The sequence below is a fragment of the Coturnix japonica genome, chromosome 12, assembly GCF_054131305.1.
Source record: "Coturnix japonica strain WE chromosome 12, WE-NBRP24, whole genome shotgun sequence".
In the NCBI taxonomy this organism is placed as follows: domain Eukaryota; kingdom Metazoa; phylum Chordata; class Aves; order Galliformes; family Phasianidae; genus Coturnix; species Coturnix japonica.
The window spans coordinates 10,309,068-10,330,357 of NC_140674.1; the positions used below are offsets into that span (position 1 = coordinate 10,309,068).

The 21,290-nt window shown below is 36.8% G+C and overlaps 2 protein-coding genes across 12 annotated transcripts in view; both read right to left on the reverse strand.

The window, feature by feature from the left end:
* Window positions 1–15,641, reverse strand: part of XRN1 (5'-3' exoribonuclease 1) — a 34,307-nt gene extending 18,666 nt beyond the window's left edge. For all 7 annotated transcript variants that reach the window (XM_015871464.3, XM_015871459.3, XM_015871463.3 and 4 more), the window contains exons 1-19: window positions 15,500–15,641; window positions 13,113–13,345; window positions 11,921–12,018; window positions 11,444–11,553; window positions 11,243–11,353; window positions 10,973–11,055; window positions 8,966–9,053; window positions 8,697–8,865; window positions 7,746–7,813; window positions 6,630–6,764; window positions 5,856–5,922; window positions 5,360–5,465; window positions 4,878–4,967; window positions 4,576–4,732; window positions 4,103–4,222; window positions 2,938–3,107; window positions 2,012–2,132; window positions 1,815–1,913; window positions 211–314 (exon numbers count right to left, since the gene is read on the reverse strand). In XM_015871464.3, the coding sequence (XP_015726950.3) occupies window positions 211–314; window positions 1,815–1,913; window positions 2,012–2,132; window positions 2,938–3,107; window positions 4,103–4,222; window positions 4,576–4,732; window positions 4,878–4,967; window positions 5,360–5,465; window positions 5,856–5,922; window positions 6,630–6,764; window positions 7,746–7,813; window positions 8,697–8,865; window positions 8,966–9,053; window positions 10,973–11,055; window positions 11,243–11,353; window positions 11,444–11,553; window positions 11,921–12,018; window positions 13,113–13,345; window positions 15,500–15,574 (2,204 nt within the window). In that variant the 5' untranslated portion in view covers window positions 15,575–15,641. The remainder of the gene's footprint in view (window positions 1–210; window positions 315–1,814; window positions 1,914–2,011; window positions 2,133–2,937; window positions 3,108–4,102; window positions 4,223–4,575; window positions 4,733–4,877; window positions 4,968–5,359; window positions 5,466–5,855; window positions 5,923–6,629; window positions 6,765–7,745; window positions 7,814–8,696; window positions 8,866–8,965; window positions 9,054–10,972; window positions 11,056–11,242; window positions 11,354–11,443; window positions 11,554–11,920; window positions 12,019–13,112; window positions 13,346–15,499) is intronic.
* Window positions 13,141–21,290, reverse strand: part of ATR (ATR checkpoint kinase) — a 38,055-nt gene continuing 29,905 nt past the window's right edge. For 4 of the 5 annotated variants that reach the window (XM_015871457.3, XM_085512964.1, XM_085512965.1 and 1 more), the window contains 8 exons: window positions 20,767–20,967; window positions 19,956–20,099; window positions 19,441–19,591; window positions 18,529–18,685; window positions 18,244–18,397; window positions 17,568–17,719; window positions 17,086–17,191; window positions 15,844–16,416 (listed from right to left, as the gene is read on the reverse strand). In XM_015871457.3, the coding sequence (XP_015726943.2) occupies window positions 16,243–16,416; window positions 17,086–17,191; window positions 17,568–17,719; window positions 18,244–18,397; window positions 18,529–18,685; window positions 19,441–19,591; window positions 19,956–20,099; window positions 20,767–20,967 (1,239 nt within the window). In that variant the 3' untranslated portion in view covers window positions 15,844–16,242. Of the gene's footprint in view, window positions 13,346–15,843; window positions 16,417–17,085; window positions 17,192–17,567; window positions 17,720–18,243; window positions 18,398–18,528; window positions 18,686–19,440; window positions 19,592–19,955; window positions 20,100–20,766; window positions 20,968–21,290 lie in introns of those variants that run through there. The other variant, XR_014933197.1, reaches the window with a different exon arrangement.

Sequence of the window (21,290 nt, forward strand, 5' to 3'; positions counted from 1 at the left end):
CCTTTTACAACAGGCTACACACTAAACACTGGTAACCAAATCTCAGAATGATACAAGAAAAATTCCTCCACCAAACAGGGTTTGAAAAATCTGGAGTGATTTGCTGTTAACAAGTATTACAACAAAATCAAAACTTGTACAGCCCTGTAATCTTGTTTGGAATGAAAAAAAATGAAGGCGCCAATTAATTATTTATGAAATATATCTTACTTAGTTTCTCCATCTGACACAGCAACAACTCTGGCTTCCTCAAGGTGTGGCCAGTTAACAAAAACCACCTTCCCAAGTACCAAACTGGCAACATTTTCCACTGTCTGAAAAAAAAAAAAGAAAAAAAAAGAGAGGTTACTAATTTTAATTATTTTTTTTTAAAACATATTCACATGGTTTCTTAAAAAAACTTTCAAATTGCTTTTACATAAAAATGGTTCTAGTTAGGGAACAGTTATCTTGCAGAACAGAAGACTAATTTTACTTGACTGTATTGTGATAGATACTAAACATAATCTGATTAGAACTGATGAAGAGAATCATACTTTATATTTTAGGAAGAGTATTGAATTTCAAATGTGTGTTTGTATCTATTGTATGTCAGTCATTGGAACAGGGCTGATGTCCATTTCTGGTATGTATTTCCTATGGTGTTATTTTTTTCTGTTGTTTTGTTGTTAAATCACTTAGAAATTGATAACATGAGCTTAATAAAATATTTTATATGACGTATTGAACATCTATATCTCTCAGAAGCACTTTTTTGTCCAGGACTTTCATAACATCTGTGATCTAATTTTAATCTCATTCTCCTTACCCATTAGTTTCTGCCACTTATTAATCTATTATTGTTGCATGTTTAACTCTTTGCAGTCTATCTTAAGTGCTAACTCCCGCTTATCTACCATGAAATCCTACTTCGCTCTTTAACCTTCCCTGATCTCCAGTATCTATTTAATTAATAAAAATCTTTCCAACTTTTTTCTTCCATTTCTTTTCCTGCATTTGATTTTGCTACTTGATATGTTTTATTATGAATTAACCTTGTCCTGTGAAGCATTTTCTAAAGCTATTTTTGCTTCTTCATGTCTCTGCACCGACTCTAATTCCTCCATAAAATAGCTTCATTTACACAGAATGCCTAAGCCTGCTCTGTTAAAGAGTTGGATAAAAAGACATGCAAACATTTGATGGTGACCACAGAATAAAACCCAGAAATTTTATTAAGACATTCCACATAAAATATTCTCAAGATAGGACAAAAATAAAACCTTTCAGCAATTTCCCAAAATTCGAGGCTGTTCTCCACATAAATTTAGCATTTTGATGCTAACAAACTTTTGTTTTTTATTATTGACTCAAATAGCCAATTAAAGCTTTTTGTTGGGACTAATATAGAACATGCTTTCAGTGGTCTGAGTTATTTTGAAAACATGTACTGATAGTATTATAAACTAACAGACTAAACTTTGGACTGGCAGATATTAACTCCAGAGTTCTTATTTCATCAATTAGTTCTATGGCCTTGAGCATTTATCTGTATTTCATGTTCCCTTCAATTACACATACAGCTCATTTTGAGATCAAAGCCCTACTAATTAAATGATTAAAAAAAACCAACAAAACAAAGCACCTTCAATTAATGCATGCTGATTTTTTGCAGTTTTTAGATTATTTTTTCCCCCAATTTTTTTGGTAACCAAAATTTTAAAAACAGACAATTCAACAAGTTCTTTCCCTCTAGGACAAGTTTTTGGGTTCATTAGGTGTTGTGTTTGTTCTTTTGGGGTTTTTTCTGGTTTCTTTTAATGGAGAATACTTACTTGCTCTTTTGAGTTCTCATCAGTTAGGATTTCTAACATCATGTTTTCTCCATGGCTGCTTTGCTGAAATACTTGTACGCCACTTTTTTTAAGATAGAACTGGGCAAGAACAAAAAAGTAAATAAAACTTAATTGAAATCTGACGTTGTAATCTACTAAAAAAGAACAGAAAATGTCAAAAGGATAAAATAATTTACCTTATGCTTAATGTGCTTCAAGGTAGGAAATCCACAAAAATATAATGCACTCTTGTTAATTTTAGTTATTTTGTTGTGGGTGATTTCTACATGCCAAGCATCCAAAGGTATTGTTTTGTACCTAAAAAACAAGTTGCACAATGTTTGCTTATACAAGTTGATATTTGACTATATAACCTCATTACCCACTCTTTCAAGACCTCAAGGAGCATTACTTACAAAAGCTTTGAGTTTCCCATAAGATGCCAAGTAATTTAAGCTACTTGAAATCTAGACAAATGACCATGAAACACACCATTTCTGCAAAGACACAACTTGAAAACAAAGGAAGAACATAACTTCTAGCCATAACTACAATCTCACTATTTTAATTCACTACCATTGTCAAATTCCAAACTAACAATAGTTATACAAGGTCCAATTCATCTCCACAACTATTCAATTTCCACCAAGCGTCAACTCGCAGCAGGCATTCCTGCATTACTTTACCTGAAGTTTAATTACTATTAAGCTTATATTTCCACTTAATCTTGAAAGCTCAGTGTGTGTTAAATGAAGTGAACTGCTTTGCAGTGATTGGAAAAAATGGAAAAAACACCTGTATTCAATGCTCTCCACTGGACTGAAATATTAGTGTTGATAAATCATCACATCTATCAAATATTTGTACCAGTTTTTCATCTTCCATATCATAAAAAATTTAATATTCTCCAGAATATTCTCTTCTTTCTGACAGTATTGGTCCATCTCTGTTGCCAAGTAACACTGGAAGAAATTACCATCCAGTCCACAACAAGTAATATCTAATGCAACAATTAACATATTTCAGTCTATGCATCTCCACAAACAACTTCTGTCTACAATGCGAACTTTTAACTACTTTCTAACTATTTTCAGACTACTCCAACAAGGTACATCTTCATTACCTGGTATGGCATCTTTCTATTGAGGGAAATTTCTCTGGCCATGGTGACATGTACTGGAACTCTGCATCTTTGTCATACCAATACATTAAGCAAGCACTATGGACATTTCTCCGTTTCTCCTCTTCTTTTAGGCACTTATTACATGATTCCATGGCTTCCAGCAGTCGTTTCTAAATTTAGGAAAAATTAGCATAAGTTAAACCACCCACAGAGATTAGCACAGATGTGTATGCTACAGAAGCTGATATCTGCATTTTTCTAGTTACTGCATTCGTTGTCTAAGTGCAGCCTTTCCTTCATCATGCTCCAACTCCAGAATGAAAAAAGGACAACTGCAGTGGAACACTGGAGAATAAGTGTTTCCTTTTCTGCTTATACATTTAGCATGAATACTACAAAGACTGTTAATGCTATCAACCAATTCTGCAGAGTACTATTGGAAAAGGTTCAAATCCTTCAAGTAACAAGTTGGTTCTGTCAACTTCTTACTGTACACTATGAAAATGCAAGGTACACGCTGAACTACAAAAATTGAAAGGCATGTCTCACCACTTGGAATAGACAGCTCATCTGCACTTTTATTTTCACCTACTTGCTTTGATGTACTCGAAATTAGTCTCACAAAATACATGATAATAGTTCATGGATAAGAATAACATACATAATATTGTTACCCTACATGCAGACGGGAAGTATTACTTTATTGCTGTCCTTTTAACATTCTACTACTCAATTTTTACTTAAAGTCTATTATGAACTGCTCATTGCTGGTGCTCAGGTGAAGATATTTTTTGAAAACAAACTGTTTGGTTTTATTTTATTTTATTTTATTTTGCCTCTGTGTGTGTCTTCCTTTTATTTTACTGAGACACACTAAACTTTTGTACATATTTGGCTACAGAAATATTTCCCAAAAAGCTCTGAAACTCAGCATCTGAATACTTCATCAAAAACAAGACCAAGCTACAGAAAAGCCCATACAATTCTTACATAGGACATTCACCATTTGTAACTTCATCTAACTTTCACCACCAGGAAGCAACTGTTTATCCAAGGTCTTAGCAGACACTAAACTTCCATTTAGTTGTACTTCTTCTAAACTTCTCATAATTAATCTACAGATTGAGTCATTACAAAGCTCTCAGCAGACACTGAAATAATTTACCTCATCAATAAACGGGATTAATACCACAGCTTCCCATTCTTGCTGCTTTCCATTCAGGTCAGTTTTAAAGTCCAGTGGATAATACTCTATAATAGGAGAATCCTGACTAACCATCAAATGCTAGGAAAACACAAAGGAAGAATAAAAATAAAAATAAAAAAAAAAAAGCAAGAAACAATTCAACACTAATTCTAGGATGAAACAGAGGAAACGTGGCATGAAAACAACTCCAGGCTGAACCGTACTTAACTTTTACTATTTAAATGTCCCACTTAAACTGCCCAGCAAGTTAAAATCTTATTTACTAGTTTTCAAGTGTTCTATGAATATCAGTAAGGATTTATTTTATATTTTGAGGTAGTCTATAACTAACTAGTTAGTTAACAGTAAAAATGTCAAGAAAATGTACATGAAAATAAAGCAGATAAAAATCAGCAAACAACAGATAAATGCAACTTAGTTCTAAGTGATACCTGAAAACATCTAGGTAACAGATCTTTGCTAGCTGCTGGTAGTACAGCAAGAAGCTGCTCAAATGGCATGAAAGGTTTTCCCAGCTCAAACTGGATTTTGAGTTCACTGATGTTGCGAATATCTGACAGATAAGGTGCATAATGATAAGGATAATACCTACAGGAAAAAATAACACCCACATTACTCAAGTTAATCACATTCATAGATGAGAAATACACAGAACCCTATTAAATAGCTCCAGCATATAAGGTGAAGTGTTGTCCCACCCTTAAATGGTTTCTCATTTGACAATTTTTCTTACCAACTCCAAGACTGAACTCCATGGTAATAATAATGCAAAATCCACTGTATTGCCTGGACATAACATTCAGCTTGGTCAGCCAAGAAATCACTTGAAAGAAAAAGACAGATTTTTTTAATTTTTATCTTTACTAGCATAGAAAAACTTTACTAGCATAGCCCCTTCTGCATAAGAAAGAAGACAGAATTTGAGTAATCAACTAAGCACAGTTTTTAAAAATCATTTAATACCAATGGATTTTTTTTTTAAACTCTAATATTCAAATACTCATTAACAAATATGTGATTTATAAATTCCACCATCATCACTACTAGATGCTGCCAGGTATTTCCTGCTTTCAGTACAAATTAGTATTCTGTCTTGTATTACATAGAAGCAAAAAAAAACCCCCACCAAAATACAACCTGTCTTTAGCATAAAAAACAATCAATCAAACAAAAAAAGCAACACCAAATACACAGAAAGAAAAAGCATACACTTACTCAGAAACTACTTCTATGCCCATTTTAGTCATGTAGTAAGTTCTCTTGTATTGCCTAAACTCTGTTTCAAACAGATCATCATCTTCTGGTTCATCTTCCAAAACAGCTGAAAAAGAAGCCAAGAGGAAAATATGGATTAACACTCCATAACCTTTCTATTAGAATAATGTTAAGAAATTCAGTTTTGATTTGATGACATAATTTTATTCTTCAATTCACAGTTACATGTTCTTGTTCCTTCCTTACACAGAAAGTAAGGCAATAACAAAGTAAAAGTTCCAGGAGTTTTTTTCCTTTAAAAGATAGGCATCCGATTTTGTAGCTCAATTATAAGAACTAATAACATACGGCACTTCCATTTCTCAATAGCTGAGTATGTAAGCCTGTCATTTAGACTCAGGTCATTTCTGATATGAAATTCTTTCAAGTCTTCCAAATCTCTACACAAATAAACAAGCTTCTGTTGTTGCAAAATGAACAAACTGCTTGCACTTACTTTTAGAGGTGACAACTTCATCTTCATTTTTTTCTAAAGCAGCCAAACAGAGAGAATTTTCCTGAGCCTAGTAAATTAATATTTGACATGCTGTAAAAATACAGGTTAATATGCACGTTCCTCATTCATAACCATAAAATTTGCAACTCAAAATGCTAAAATCATTATGCATTAATACCTATGTAGTATGTACAGAAACACTACACTTTCTTCCTGAGTAATTGCCTACAGAATGCGGTTTTATCCACCAGTGTTAAACAAAGGAGTAGTCTCACATAAAATCTGAACTACCTTTAAGAAAAAGTTCTTACAGTACACACTCTTTAATGTGTACAACACTCTGAAGAGCATTCAATAAGAAGACTCATTAAGTTGGCTCTCTTCCCCAGGACTTGAGATATGCGTGCTCCTGACTACCTACCAGTGCCATTCAAAGGATCAAAGTGACTAGCTTTGCTGTGGACAGTAAGAAAAAAAAACAAAAAAAAAACAGAAATAGAGCATTTCTTATTAAAGAAATAGTCTTACAAATCTCAAACAGCACTGAAAAAAGAGTAACGATACACTGCGACAGACAAAACTTGAAGGAATTCCCTCTGCTTCTGCTGTGCTCATCTGAAGGCCTATATTAAAGGACAGCTAAAAAGGCTCAAAAGAGAGATTTATACTATTTAATGTACCTAAGATCTGAATTACTATTGCTGGCAAACTATTCATTTGCAATAAAAAACCCCCACTTTCTTATTTCCAAAAAAGTGCATGTAAAACACAAACCTTGCGTTTCTTCTGTTTATTGTTTCTGGCTTCTTCTGCTGCGATACCAGCTGCCTCATTGAGGTATTTATTGCCTACTTTACTTTCAAACCATTTTAGGTCTACAAAGACTTCACTGAAGTGTTCACGATCAAACTGTGCAGAAAGAGTAAAGTTTAGAAATCCTGAAAGGATGAATAATGCAGACTGCTAAATTAACAATGTCCTTCTGGCAGGTAAATTAAATTATACATAAACATTTTGCTTTAGATCTATAACCAAGCTAACAGATTAACATTAAAAATCTTTTTTCTTGGCAACACGTAGCAAGACCCAAGTCATATATCCTTTTCTAGCAATATGTTACAAAAAGAGTTAAATAACTTTCAAAGTTATTACTCAAATCCACAAGTACTAGAGGCATATGGGGGCTAAATAATGCAGTCTTGTATGCACCCAACCCTTTAATAGTTTTGCCTGAAAATCTGAAGACAGGACTGAAGCAAAGAACAACAGATGAAGTGCATCCTTCAAAGTTCTTTGACAAGCTGAGATACTTCCCTTTCTAAAGGCCCTACATCTTTTCTTGTCACTAGGATGGACTAATGCAGAGGCATTTAATAGGACTGCCTCTCGGATGCCATTTAGCTCATGAAGAACACTGATGCCAATCTCAGAGATAGTAATACTTCACTGCTCTTTATCAATGATATTCATTAAAAAAGCGCCAAAAATTTCATTCTCTAAGATATTCAGACTTAATTTACAAAAAAATTAAAGAGTTAGAAGCTCTGACTAGCAAAGGAGGAATGAAAATTACTGCCTGCAGCGCACTTTGCTCAATGCTATCACTCATTTATCAATAATCGAGGATCATGATTCTACTGGTGAATCCCTGTTTGACTTGCAGGGCTAAAACATGCTGGCTAAAGCATCAAATTGCTCAAGCTTTCTCCCTTTCAAGGTATGGTAAGATCAGATAGCAACTGATTGGATCCCATATCAAACAGTTAATAGTACTGCCTGTAAAACAGTTACTCAGCAATTCATTAAAACTACATGGCGTATTTTATGACATCATATGAAGCTCATGTAATAGCGAATATAATTCCACAAAGCTTAATTACGAATACTTACATCTGACAGTCTTGTGAGATATTTCTCAAAGCGCTTTAAATTCAGATGCCCATTTTCATTTATGTAACCTATTGGGAAATTAAAGCGTGTTTTGTAAATTAACAATTTGAAAACTGTATCTTAAATGACTCACAGATAATTAAACACAATCTTGCTGGCTGTCTAAAAGAACGGTAATAATGCTGAACATTCCAGCATTGCCAAAAACACATATGCTACTCCAAGAGTAATACCTCCTACTTCTTTCTTTGGCAACTACAACAGATACAAAGAACACAATAACAATAGCTGATAGAGCAAATTCTCAACTAAAACACACTACTTCTCAACACAGTTATCACCATGAGCTGAGCATTTCTGTCCTCTATGAACAAGTGTCTGCATGCTGCACTTGTTAAAATCTGCACCAGCAGAGGTGACCTAATGTTGTCGCTGCTGAAACGCACCACTCACTGCCTCACTGTGCTCACATCCACTCTTGGGCCTTCATAAACATTCAGCAAGTGTCAATGAATGTCAGTGGGTGCAACTAATGTAACAGAACATTGGCAGGAAGATTCAGCCTCTACTGTCATCCCACCAACATTCACTTCTGATGCCAGGGGCCAACATAATGAAATAAGAGGCATCACTTTCAGAGCAGCTCTCATATTAATGCAGGAGTGTTAATGTTCCCACTTTCCATGATGTTCCTACCAAAACTCTTTATTAAGTTTTAACAAATAAACAATACTGTCTACATGCAGGATCCTGCACTCTTTTAAGACCTTCTTTAAACAAATCCAATAACGTAATCACACTTTGTCTTACTGCATACATTGTTATTATTATTAACTTACAAGATATATGGTTTAATCTTACCTTTTACTCTTAGCCTGCTTTACAGCTCTCCCTCTGTCCAGTCTTTAAATCCAACCAACCCCCCCTCTCCCCACAAAATTAACCTCTTACCTCCCAGTTCTGGCAAGATAGCCATGTATGTTCTATAAAGTAGTGGCAGTGCATCGTGATTAATGTGTAAATGAGGTAGATGAGGAATAAAATCATTGCCAACAAGGAAACCCATTAAGATCCAATCATCTATTATCTTTTCAATATCGTAGTCAAAGGAAATCTTGTCCTAAAAAGATAGCAGTAATGTTCTCATTATTAAGTTTTCACATAAACACTTTATTCCTCTCCCCCTCCACCACCGCAGTAACGGCTCCATTAGAACTTACTTTTACTGGTGAAAATTCATAATCAATATATTCTCTCATCAGTGACAAATGCAGTAAGTGAAATGTGGTTTCCTCTGGTGCACATGCTCTGTAAATTATTCAAAACATTGTCAGTTATTTATAAGCACACTTTCAACATGAATATTTAATAAACCCAAGGTTGCCTAAAAACAAATAAAGAGAAGATTGCATCTATTTTAAGATAAATCTGTTTTGACTACAAAATTGTGCTGTAGAATCTTAACAGCACACGTGATGGCACTACATGGAAAACGGTTAGATTACAGAAAGCTGGGCAGCCTTTTGGAGTTCTCATTGCACTGAGCATCTCATAAGCAAGTCAGTCTCCAAAGAAAGGGACAATCAATATATTTCTAAGGCATTGTATTATGGTACTATTCTGAGCATATATAGAATACAGATTCATGTCCAGACAGGCTGGGCTAAGTATAAAATTGCTTGAAATGCTATTTTAATGAAAGAATATACTCAGCTTGAGAATATGCTCCAAGTGCATTACCTATTAGCAGTCTTAACACATAGTACTACTATACACACTCACACACACACACAAAAGACAAATCTACTTATCTATGACATAAATTAGTCAGCTGCCTTCTTTTCTTCTTCTTCATGAAAACTAGTTTATATTTTAGCCAAAGTTAGGCCAAAATTAGTATACGAAGAGCACTATCACAACCTCCAAGCTACACTTGGCTGTACAGAACTTCAGACCCAATTCTGTTGCTTTTTAAAAGTAATTTTCAAACTTGTATGCAAGACTCCTGGCAGATCCAAGTCACTGCTCTAAGACTATTTCACTTCTCATAACTGTCTCTTTGTTGTGAAGCAAAGAATTTCTCTCAAGAAACTACTGCTGGATATCAATTTGTATCTATTTTTAATATTTCCTCAAAAATAAATAAATCAATAATCGTCTGTATCAACAGAAGGTAATCCCCATCTGTAATTTCCAGAAGTGAAGATCTGTAATGAACAATACAACTTAGAGAGTGCAGAAAGGCTAAACATATAGGAAACACCTGATGATAAAAATGCCACCTGGGAAATCCTGCCTTTTCATTTAGTGTTCTACTTAACTAATCCATCAAAAGGTTGTCACACTTTACATTCTGTTATTAATAGGCATTTCTCATTACTAAGAATTTAATAGTCTATTAAAACACTACAGTGCTACATGCCAACACCATCAGAACAAGGCAGACTTGACCAGTATTAGTGAAGGGACTGTAAAAGACTATGAAGCAAATACTGCTGATGTTTATCACCCTAACCAGGTCAATAAAAGCACACAAGCACCATTTTTGCTAATGCATCAATCTATCTAAACAATTATGTGACTTAACGTGTGTTATTCAAAAGACTTTCTGTTACAAAGAATATTTCTGGCTTTCCAACCAACCCTTTCACCCATCAAATACGTTCCTAATGTCCACCACAGAAGGAACCTACCTACAGAAACAGTTACAAAAAATATATTTTCTATTACTTCAGAATAAACCCAGGCGCACTTCTGGAACAAAACACCTGGTTCTAACTGATGACAGCACACAAGTTAATTCACACGGCAAAATCCAAATTAAAAATCAACCAAACAGCTACTTTAAACAAGTTGATTTCAGCAGTTATTCCAGGCACTTAACTCACAAAACCTAAGAGATAGAGAACCTTTCAGAAGTACTAGTAAGAAGTACAGCAGCAGTATCATACAGCCCGAGCTGCTGAATTCACAATATGAAGCAAAACACACAGCATACCAAAGGCTTAAGGATTTTCTCATCAGCTGCCCCAACAACATATGTTTGCCCATGGTAAGAAATCTGATCACAGCAATTGGGTTTCTCTAAAATCATAGACATTCTAATGAAATTACTAAGACCTCATTCATTTAATATACAGTTATCAAGGAATTGTTCTAGTTACGAACCACCTTTTGGCTTTCATTTTGTCATATATAAATTAAGAGTAAAGTTAAAAACAGTTCACCTTTGAGATTTTTTACCACCAAATCTGACTTCTTCTCTTAAGAGCGCAAAGTGTGCCTCATGAGTTGTTAATCCCAGCATTATCTATTACAAAGAGATATTAGAAAAGACTTACTTCATTTTCTAATACTTTTACACAAGATTTTTCTTTTCATTACAAATGCAAAACTTTGCAGGAAGACAAAGTCACAGACTTGTTGAGTAGCATTTAGAACACTGCACGCTTACAACAAAGAGAAATTAGAAATCAAGCTGCTTTAATTGCACGTACCAAGTCAGCATCTAAGCCATAGAGACAGTGCCTTGTGTTTGGATCGTGATGAGGCTTTGCTTTTTCTGATCTGATGAATTCCATGATTTTATGCTCTCCCTCACCTGGTGTCTGTAAGAAAAAGAATATTTGTATTTTTCCATAAAATAACTTTTCTTTTTTTTTCCCCCCCTCAATAGAACTTTAACAAAAAGCAGTAACCTCATGGCCTGATAAGTAGACTGTTACTCCCTGCCAGGATTTGTCTGTGGAAATTTTCATATTGACGAAATATTTCAGATGTTCATGCAATCTGGCCATGAATTCAGTTCCTGAAAACAAAAACCCAAATTAAGCACAAAGCTTTGCAATAGTCACTGCAGACCACATTTACATATATGAGAACACATATATCAATGAGAAGAATAACAACAAAAAAACCTATTCTGCAACAGAACAAGGGTAGAATTTCTTTTCAGTAAATTTTATTTTTCTCATAACACCAAAACAAATTTTCTAAAATGAGACAATAGTCCAAAAATCTTAAAGTTACCCAAACTTGCCCAAATTAAAAACAAAAAAGCAACAAAAGAACAACCCTGCTGATAGGAAAACAGTTCCAAAAGATGGATTAAAAAAAAATAAATCATCAATCATAAATATAACCACTTAATGTAAATAATCCACAAATTATCTTACCTGGTGTAATACAGTTGGAGTCAAACCTGGCTTCCGTAGGGAGAATTTCTCCCTTTTCTAATGCCTTTTTTATTTTGTCTTCTGCCTCTTTTGCTGATCTAAAACAAAATGGGGTTGGAAAGAAGGGATAGAGATGCAAATATCTTACTGTAATGTTTTTGTGACCAAACACATAGCTGAGAGAAATTTAACTCCTGTACAGAGCTCAAAATTGAGTCTGATAATAGAAAGACTTCTTAAAGATAGCTTTTCCTCCAGCAATGATAATACTCTGCCATTATTCAGATGCAGTTTATATTTCAGCTATCAAGAAATAACTGAGCGGCTCATCATAAGAAAAACAAATTAACACTGAGACAGTGGAAACTCTTAGGATTTAAACGTTTGAATATGCTATCCCAGAGCAATGTAGAGCACCTATCTTACTTGTAGCTGAATAAAGCAGCAAGTCTGGAATACAACAAGGGTGCAGGTAGGAGGTGTGAGCAAACAACTTAGCACCACTAATGGAGAAACTAACAAAACCTACCCTGACTTGACAACAGCAATAAAAAAAGTTTTTCTACTGCTCCTTTGTTTTCATCTCATTTCACTTACCACCCCTGTACTGTCTTGACCACTGGGTGTCCTTCCTCACAGCAATCTCCAAACAACTTCTGAGTCTCTCAAATCATTGAAAACAAAGTGGCTAATGCTGTAAGCCCTACCTGCAGCTGTATGTTTGCCAACAAGTATTGATGAAAACTAGTTTCCATAGTTTCCACTATGACTGTTACAGAAGATTCAACTAGTCACCAAAAAGGCCTATCTAGAGACACAGCACAAGGCAAAGCATCTTACATATTCCTAAGCCATAGGAAATATCCTCAAGAGCTGTAGTGCATTTATGTCACTTTCTTATTTCTTATGTAACTATGAGAATTTCTTATGTAACTAGTCCTTATCCTTCTCCAAGCAAGTACCACATGTGCAGAGAAACATCTGAGTAATGAGCAAACTTTACCTTATAGGAATCCTAACTTTAACTGTTAACATCTTAGTGGCAGCTACCTTCATTTACCTAAAAATTAAAGCCACTGTCAAAGGCATTGCCTGCTTACAATATATTTTATTTGTCATAACATATTTTTAAGTATGTATTTGTAAGAAATAATTATTATCCTAAAGACAGAGCAGGAGCAAATATTCTCACCTAAACCGTCTGCCACGTTGCTGATTCATTTTTGCTCTTGGGGCTACACCATCAACTGCCATGAAGAAAACCTTCCTTGGCTTAATAATGCGAAACAGTACTTCTAAGTAGTGAAAAATGTCAGCAAAAATCTTATCTTCGGATATTCTGAAGTGAACATCATCATCGTTTGGATGTGAACACTGGTGTATAATGCCATTCATGTCCAAGTATAAGTTGTCAAATTCTGGAATCTAAAAAAGCCACAGTTAGTACTCAATGGGAGACGGATGAAGCATTGCAATCACTATGCAAAGTATGGCTGAGGTAAAGTCTGGAAATGAATTGAGGTGGAAGATTTCCCTGTAATGTACTGTGCACCAATGCAGTGTATATATATATGAAAAATAAACTACCTAAGCAACATAGTTACGATATGGTTTTAAAAAACATATTTTACATGACAATTGCCTTTTATTATTATTATGAGCAGCTTTGCCTTTAATAGCATACAGAAGCAATGATGTCGCCTAGATAAGTGGTCTACAGTGGGCAAAAGAAGAGGAAACAAAAATAAATCCCAACCCAGACCAGAAAGTTTTCCTCCATCCCCCTCAGACAACACTGCCGAAGAAAGCACTCAGAAAACAAGCAGTGGGGCACTGCACATAGAGGAACAGCAGGGATCACTGTGCCAGCCTAACCAGTCTATCCAGGCAAGGAGCCTGAGTAAGGTATGTGACTGACAGCAAGTCACACACAAACCATCTTTTACTCAAGAGGAGACACAACTCTTCTACTATTTTTACAAAGCAAAGTGAACACCACCTTACATTTCAGATTGCTTTTGAAGGGCCACACCAAGCACCAAGCAAACCGCTGTTAGCACTTAGCAATTTTCTTTCTGTTGTGATGGAATTTCCACAGCTATCACAGATTTTATTTTGTTCTTATTTTGTCAAAAGGGGAAGGACCAGTTCAGTCATTAACAAGCTCGTGAAGCTGATACGAAATCCAATCAGCAGAAATAAACATTTCAGCATTAAAAACTCAAGCATTAATTGCAATCCACTCCTGATTCTGTCCCCCAACTCTCTAGAATTCTTCTGAACCCAATCAAAAGGTGTTAGACTGCACAGAAGAAACCTCTCTAAATCCTAGAACATGGACCAAAGGTCAGCGCTTCAGGATAGAAATGCTTGCCAGATTAAGTGATAAAGCTAAATACTTCAATAAAATAAAGTGATAAAGTCTAAATACTTCAATAATGTTTCCCAGTGCTTCAGTACCAGACAGCACGGCACTGAGTACAAAATCAACTCAAGGGGCATCAGACTTGGATATTTCAGGGTTCCTGTTGAAATAACAAATTCTTTGTTGCGCAGACATGATGATAGCACAGTTTAGTCAATGCTCTGTTTATAATTCGTAATAAATGGGACATCAGATGCATGCTGGCAAAGAATGCCACCTGATGCACCTTGGCCACAGCAGGAAAAAGCTGAAAGTAAATTTTCCAAGCCCTGGAAAAGCTGAGTAAGCAGTTATCAGCCAGAGAGGCTGCCTTCTGCTGCCGTGAAAGAAAAGGAAGAATACGGATACATTTTACTGTTCTGGGTCATAAACAGCAGTACAGACACTTCCCCTCCTCCATAAGCGGCAGATACTCCGCACACAAGGAAGTAACAGCACAGACACTTCAGATGGACCGTGACTGTGACACCGGCCGCCCCGAGCAGCGCTTTCTGTTTCTCTTCCGCGGGGCGACACGCAGCGCTCAGCCCGCCAGGACAGCAGCCGGGGAGCCCAGGGAGATGCTGCAGCCCTTCATGGGAGGGCCAAGGGACCGCTCGAGAGCCGAAGGTGCCTTAATACAACAGCTACTGGGTCACCTGAAACACTACGTGTCTAGAAGCAACGTTCACACACTACAACGTACCGCCTCCCCTCAGAACGTCTTTATTTAGCTATAAAACCACGCCGGTAACACCGGCGGAAACCAACAACAAGAAACGGACTGAGACCAGCTGTTACCGACGGCGGTTTCTCTCAGCAGGGTCTGCCCGCCCGACTCTCGGCGCTGCCGATAACGGAGTTACCGAGCGCGGCACGGAGCGAACCCGCAGAACAAAAGGCACAAGCGGGATGTGGGTATCAACACAGCGGGACGACGGCGGGTACAGCAGCACTGCCTGCGGCCGGGGGCTCCGGGACCCCCAGTGCCGGGGCAGCGAGCACCCCGACTTTCAGGGGCTTTCGCGTGCCTCCCTCCCTCCTTCCCCCGCCGTCAGGCTGCACACGGAGCCGCCCGCCCGTTCCCGACCAGCCGGCTCCGGCCCTCAGCCCACAGGGCCCCTCCGCAGCGGGAAGGAGAGGCGGCGGGCCCCGAAGCCCCGCTTTGGTCTTACCTGATGCTCCTTCAGCACCTGGCTGAGGCAGGGGTACCGCTCCGAGATCCACCGGTAGAACTTAGGGACCCCCATGGCCGCCGCTCCCCGCCGCCCCGTCGGACCCAAACAACCCCAGCCCCGTTCCGCTCCGTTCCGCTCCGCCCTCCTTCCGGCGCACGGCGCTGACAGCAGCACGCGCCATAGAGCGGCGGGCAGAGCGGCGGGTACACACTGCAGCGCCCCCTGCCGAGCAGCGCCGAGTATCGCTAACGGTAACAGAGCAGCGCAGCCCTTAGAACACACCAACATCGGGACCTTCTTTTCAGGTACGAGGCAATGCAGAATAAAGTTTAAACAACCAATTCTCAACTGTGTCAGTATGAAATTTAATGTCAACTTTTTTAATCTACAGCCAAACTGAATGAGAAAATCTTTACACAATTATACAGTGTTTTTGAAGTTACCATACATCCTTTCAACACCAAGAACTGACCCAGAGTAGGTTTGTACCTAAGAAACTTGCAAAGCCTTGTAAATTCTATTTAGCTTTTAATATGTGCTTTCCTGTATATGTAAAGAACACATAAGCGCATTCATATTTCCAAGTGCATATTCTACATAGATCAGATTGGTCAGAAGCCAGTATCAGTGCTTACAAACAGAAAACACAAGTAACCAGTTAACACTCATTAATACCTTCTTAAGAATATCACAGCTTGCTTCACCAGTTGTGAATGGCACCTCTCTGAAGCAAACAAGTGTTACATATATGGAGCCCAGCCCATATACATCTGGCAGAGCAGATTGTCGTCACTTGCTTCTTGAATGAGGTAATGAACGTGCCCTTCAATAGATAAGGGTAATCCTTTTATTCTGTTTCTAGTCTTAATAACACCTTGTAGGCGTTGTTCTATATCAAGGACGTGGGTTTTGGCCTAGAAACAAAGAGAAAGGAAGGAAAAATGAGTATTGCTACTGTTCATAGACATCTTAAAAAGTCTTCATTGTGATATCTGCAATCAGCACGTTAACTTAATACAAGACCCAAATGGCTGCACCAGTGAAAGGTTTATTTATCACTTAAAATGAATAGACTACCCATTAAGTTACAGCTTTTTGCCTTAAATTTTACAGATGAAATTTAACAAAACAGACTGGAAAAGCTACACAAAAGTACTGGGAAATGTTAGGATGTTTCAGTTCATAGAACTGCTTGTAAATAAATGCAAGCAGATGTGGAACGCTTTTCAGGTATTACCAGCACTTAATTCAGGAGCACATGCACGTCTTAGAATATGGAAAGGCAAGAGCCTTGCCCACCCTCTGTTTTCTGTTGATGTTATTGATGGTTTAGTAATACTAATGACAAAGTTATGAATTTTGCTTTGCTTGGTTCTTTAGTACATAAATTATATTCTCCACCAATAAAAAGAATATTTAACCTTAAAAAGGGATACAGACTAATTAGAAAAAATACAGTAATTTTTAAATGAAGGAAAATGAATAAAAGGAAAATTAAGCTTCCTATTAGAAAATACACAAATTGTACCTGCAATGGACAAGTAACATTTGAATGCTTTATGCTGTATTTGTTTTCAACCAACCTTTTCATTGACAACTTCTCCAGTTTCGTTCACCTGTGCTTTTGTATTCCCTTTAACAGGCTTACTCCACTCCACAAGAGGATCATGAAGAAAAGTCTTTAAGACACTAAATAAAAAAAATAATTAAAAAAAGGTTTGAAATCATTGGACAAGAGCAGTACTTATGCCAAATATTAGAACACTGATTACTTTGAGGCAAGTGCAGATATACACTGAAGCCAGGAAGAACCACAAAAGCTAAATGGTAAATTAAAGAACTTCAGTAAAATGGATAATTTTTTAATATATAAGCATTATCTACTCGTAGCAACAAACCCCTGAGTCTAAGTTTGTTCTGAGTATTTCTATTGGTTTATATTTAACTGCATGCCCCTGTAAGACTGAGCTTCATGATAGACATGCTGGAATTGGCATATTATTATTTCTGATATTTAGACTAGGGAGAGTTTCTTCAGAGCTTTAAGCAAAAACAGTTGCTGTACCTCATTAAAGGCTCCCTTTGATCACGCATAAGCCTGGTTGTGACTTCACAAGCTCTTCGGAAGAGACCTTCTGTTCCCATTGGACCCATTCCATTAACCATGTTATGTGTGAGACGAAAAGGAACTATTTCTGGGACTTCAAAAGTTTCTCCCTTTAAGTTGATACAAAATGGCATGTTATATGAATATGCATGATGTTCTGAACCAAGAGCTTGTGGCTTTTTGTTTTGTTTTTTAGCGAAACATCAAAATTCCAAATCCCGCTCTGATCATAACTGTTCTTTTTACAGAGCCATATGATTATTTTTTGTGCTGAACATTAGGAACACAAAGAAACCCTTCCCAGCAACAAGATTCTGCATGTGATAATTACATCTTTGGTTGGAAGGTGGTAGTGGAGGGAGTCACAAAATACAAACAGAAAATGTGGGGCTATTTCACTGAATATCCACCAGCTCATCTGATACTGGCACCATCAAGAAGTTGGCTTCCATAATTGCAGTATATGCATTCTTTATGTGTCACATATTGTTGTGTATGAGTAAGAAACAAAATGTGAGAAAGAAAACAACAAAAATATTAGAAGAAAAAGAAAAGAAGAAAACACAATCGTAGATGTTTACAAATTACATGGAAGTAAAGCATAAAGCGAGTTCAGCAAGATGGCATTTCTCACCTTATTGAAAAGGCAGTTGAAATCTACATGCACACATTCACCAGTCAAAGAATCAAACAGGATGTTTTCACCATGACGGTCTCCTAGACCAAGTATGTAACCCACCATTGACATGACTGCAACAGAACGGCAGTAGGCAGACCTGCTGTTATACCTGTGCAAATAAGAACCAGATATATTAGACAAAATCACCTCCTTGATTATGTCTTCATTCAACAGCATCATTACTTTTTAGTGAAATGGACAAGTAGATGTTCTTGATCTAGCCCAATCCCAGCCACTCACCATGAAGTAGGATCAGGAAATGTTCTAAGAAACCATTCATGAAAAACAGGAGGATGACGAGGCAGAAGGACTTCTTTGAACATCTTCAGCTTTTCAGGCAAAGGTGCTGACTTGGGAAGCATATGCTGACGTAGTTCCTTTCCAGTCATATAGATACCTGTAACAGACCTCCTCAATGAAGCAAAAGAAATCTCCCCAAATAAAGCCTCGTGCATGCAACTACAATATGATATTTTAGATAAGATAAACATCTGAATAAAATGAATCAATGAAAAACAATCTCCAGAATGTGCTGCTGGTGGAGTAATAGAAAGCAAATGAAAATTGATAATGCTAACTGAAACAGCAGACTAGGTACAACATACCATGTAAATGTACTAGAAAGGAGAAACAACTAATCAAATTTGAAGCAGAACTCCACAGTCTCTTCTATTATTCAGTGCTGAATCTATTCTCTTACACAATTATGCCAATTGCTTTAGCAGATGCGCCAACAGTATGGGAATATATTAAGATGATTATGTTAACAGATAATTGATTAAGAAATTGTTCATGGCAGGTGCCAATTATCTTCAACTTAAGAGTAAAAATATAATACATACACAAATAATAATATAATGCAGATAGCTAGAGATACAGTGACTGAATCTAGTCTGATTCCTTGCTGTTTATCTCATTTACTAATAAAGGCACAAGCACTTAAACAAAACACCACATGTAAGAATCACAGAATGGTTTAGGTTTGAGGGGAACTCCGAAGGTCATCTTGTCCAACTGCCACACTCGAGCAGGGCCACTTAGAGCAGGTAGCCAAGGACCACATCCAAACTTAAACATCCTTCTTTTTCCCTCTCCTCTGTTCTCCTCTCTCCCCCTCTCAGTCGAATGTTACGTAATTATTATGTTTTTTACCCTTCTCCTTATAAAGTTTTATCAGGATATTTCTTAAACCAGCAGTATTGTTCACCCATTCAATTATGCCACACTCATCATTTAATGGAATAACTGCATAGGTTCGTATATGGAGTTCTCGCCGACGTGACTCTGCATCTTTTCTTAAGCACTGTTGGCAAAAAACAAAAAAGGAGAAAAAATGAGAATAATAAATAACAGGATGGAAATATATTAACAATTAACCATCCTGTTCAAATTTGTTTTCCAGTCACAATCCAGAATATAAAATTCTAAGCTTTACTCTCTGCAGTAGAGCCAATTTTAGTAGAGTTGCTTTCAGAAGTCTGTAACAAATTATGCATTATCAGTTACTCCTGAAGAAATATCTTGCAACAGTTTACTTCTACCTCCTGGAAGTTTTATCTCAAGATTTGGAATGAAGTTCTTCTCCTCCTCCCCCCCCCAACCCCTTATCTTTTGTTATTTGATAGTTCACAATTTATGCATAATGGACTTCATTATTTAATTCAAACCTTATTAATAAGAGAGTTGAATTCCATGAGCCGACAGTCCTTTCTTAGATCATCTTTAGGTTTACACATCATAATATAAGATTTCCCATCTGAACCTTTTAAGGTGATCTTTTTTGGCTTTTGAAGGGAAGGAAGAATTTCTACCTGAGGAAGAGATGATTTTTTTTTTTTTTTTTTTAAATTAACATAGTATCAGATGATACCAAATAAAACATCTACTTTTAATAGACCAGTTTAAGCTGTCATATTAGCACTTCCATGGTGCTACAGGATATTAATCTCAGACCCACACCTCATCTAAATACTAGGAGGAAATATCCTTCTCGCATTATTATCACAGAAACCTCACATTTTCCATGAAGGTAATTATGAAGTTTCCTACTCACTCCTCCATCCCTAGCAAAATCCCAGAGTCCCAGAATTATCAAGGTTGGAAAAGACCTAGAAGATCATCTACTCCAACCGTTATCAATGCTTCCCGGCTAAATCATATTCATCAACACAACATCCAGACGTTTCTTGAGCACTCCTATGGTTGGTGACTCCACCACCTCCCTGGGCAGTGCATTCCAATGCCTGACTACCCTTTCCGAGAAGTAATACTTCCTAATGTCCAGCCTGAATCTCCCCTGGCGCAGCTTAAAACCATTCCCTCTAGTTCTATCACTGATTATACGAGAGAAGAGGCCAACCCCCAGCTCACTACACCCTCCCTTCAGGAAGTTATAGAGAGCTATATAGAGAGCTATATAAACTGAAAGTATATTTATTTAACATGAAATTTAAAGTCAAGTGCCAAACAGAGGCTTACCGTATCATCAAAGCCTGCAATGTAGGCCCAGCATCCAGGAAAAGGGTCATGGTTAGCATGTGTACCAGGAATTGAAGGAAGAGTTGGTATCATTACAGATTGTAATGGAATGAGAATTTGACTGAATGTGTGCTCTTCTACCAATTTCTTAAGTGTTCTGAAATGAACACTCATGCTTAATGCTGAGCTGTTTCCATCAACCTTAAAAAAAGTTCAAAAATTCAAAATAAACATATGGAGTACTATTACCTTTTTACACCAAGTAACAGCTTTTGATAATCTGAAAAATTACAAATTTAATTACAAATTAAATGGATGTGGTCCAAAATAAACTTATCTGGTCCTTACAGCCTTTTTCAGTCTAACCATAAATACATAATAATGAAATCATTTATGTAATTTTATTCTTGTTATCAAGTTCATATGTTTATCACAGCAGAGCCAGCTTATATTTATAGTAAAATTCTAGGAGTTGATGGGTAGAATCATACAAAAAAGGATGAAATAATGGGAAGCCCATACAC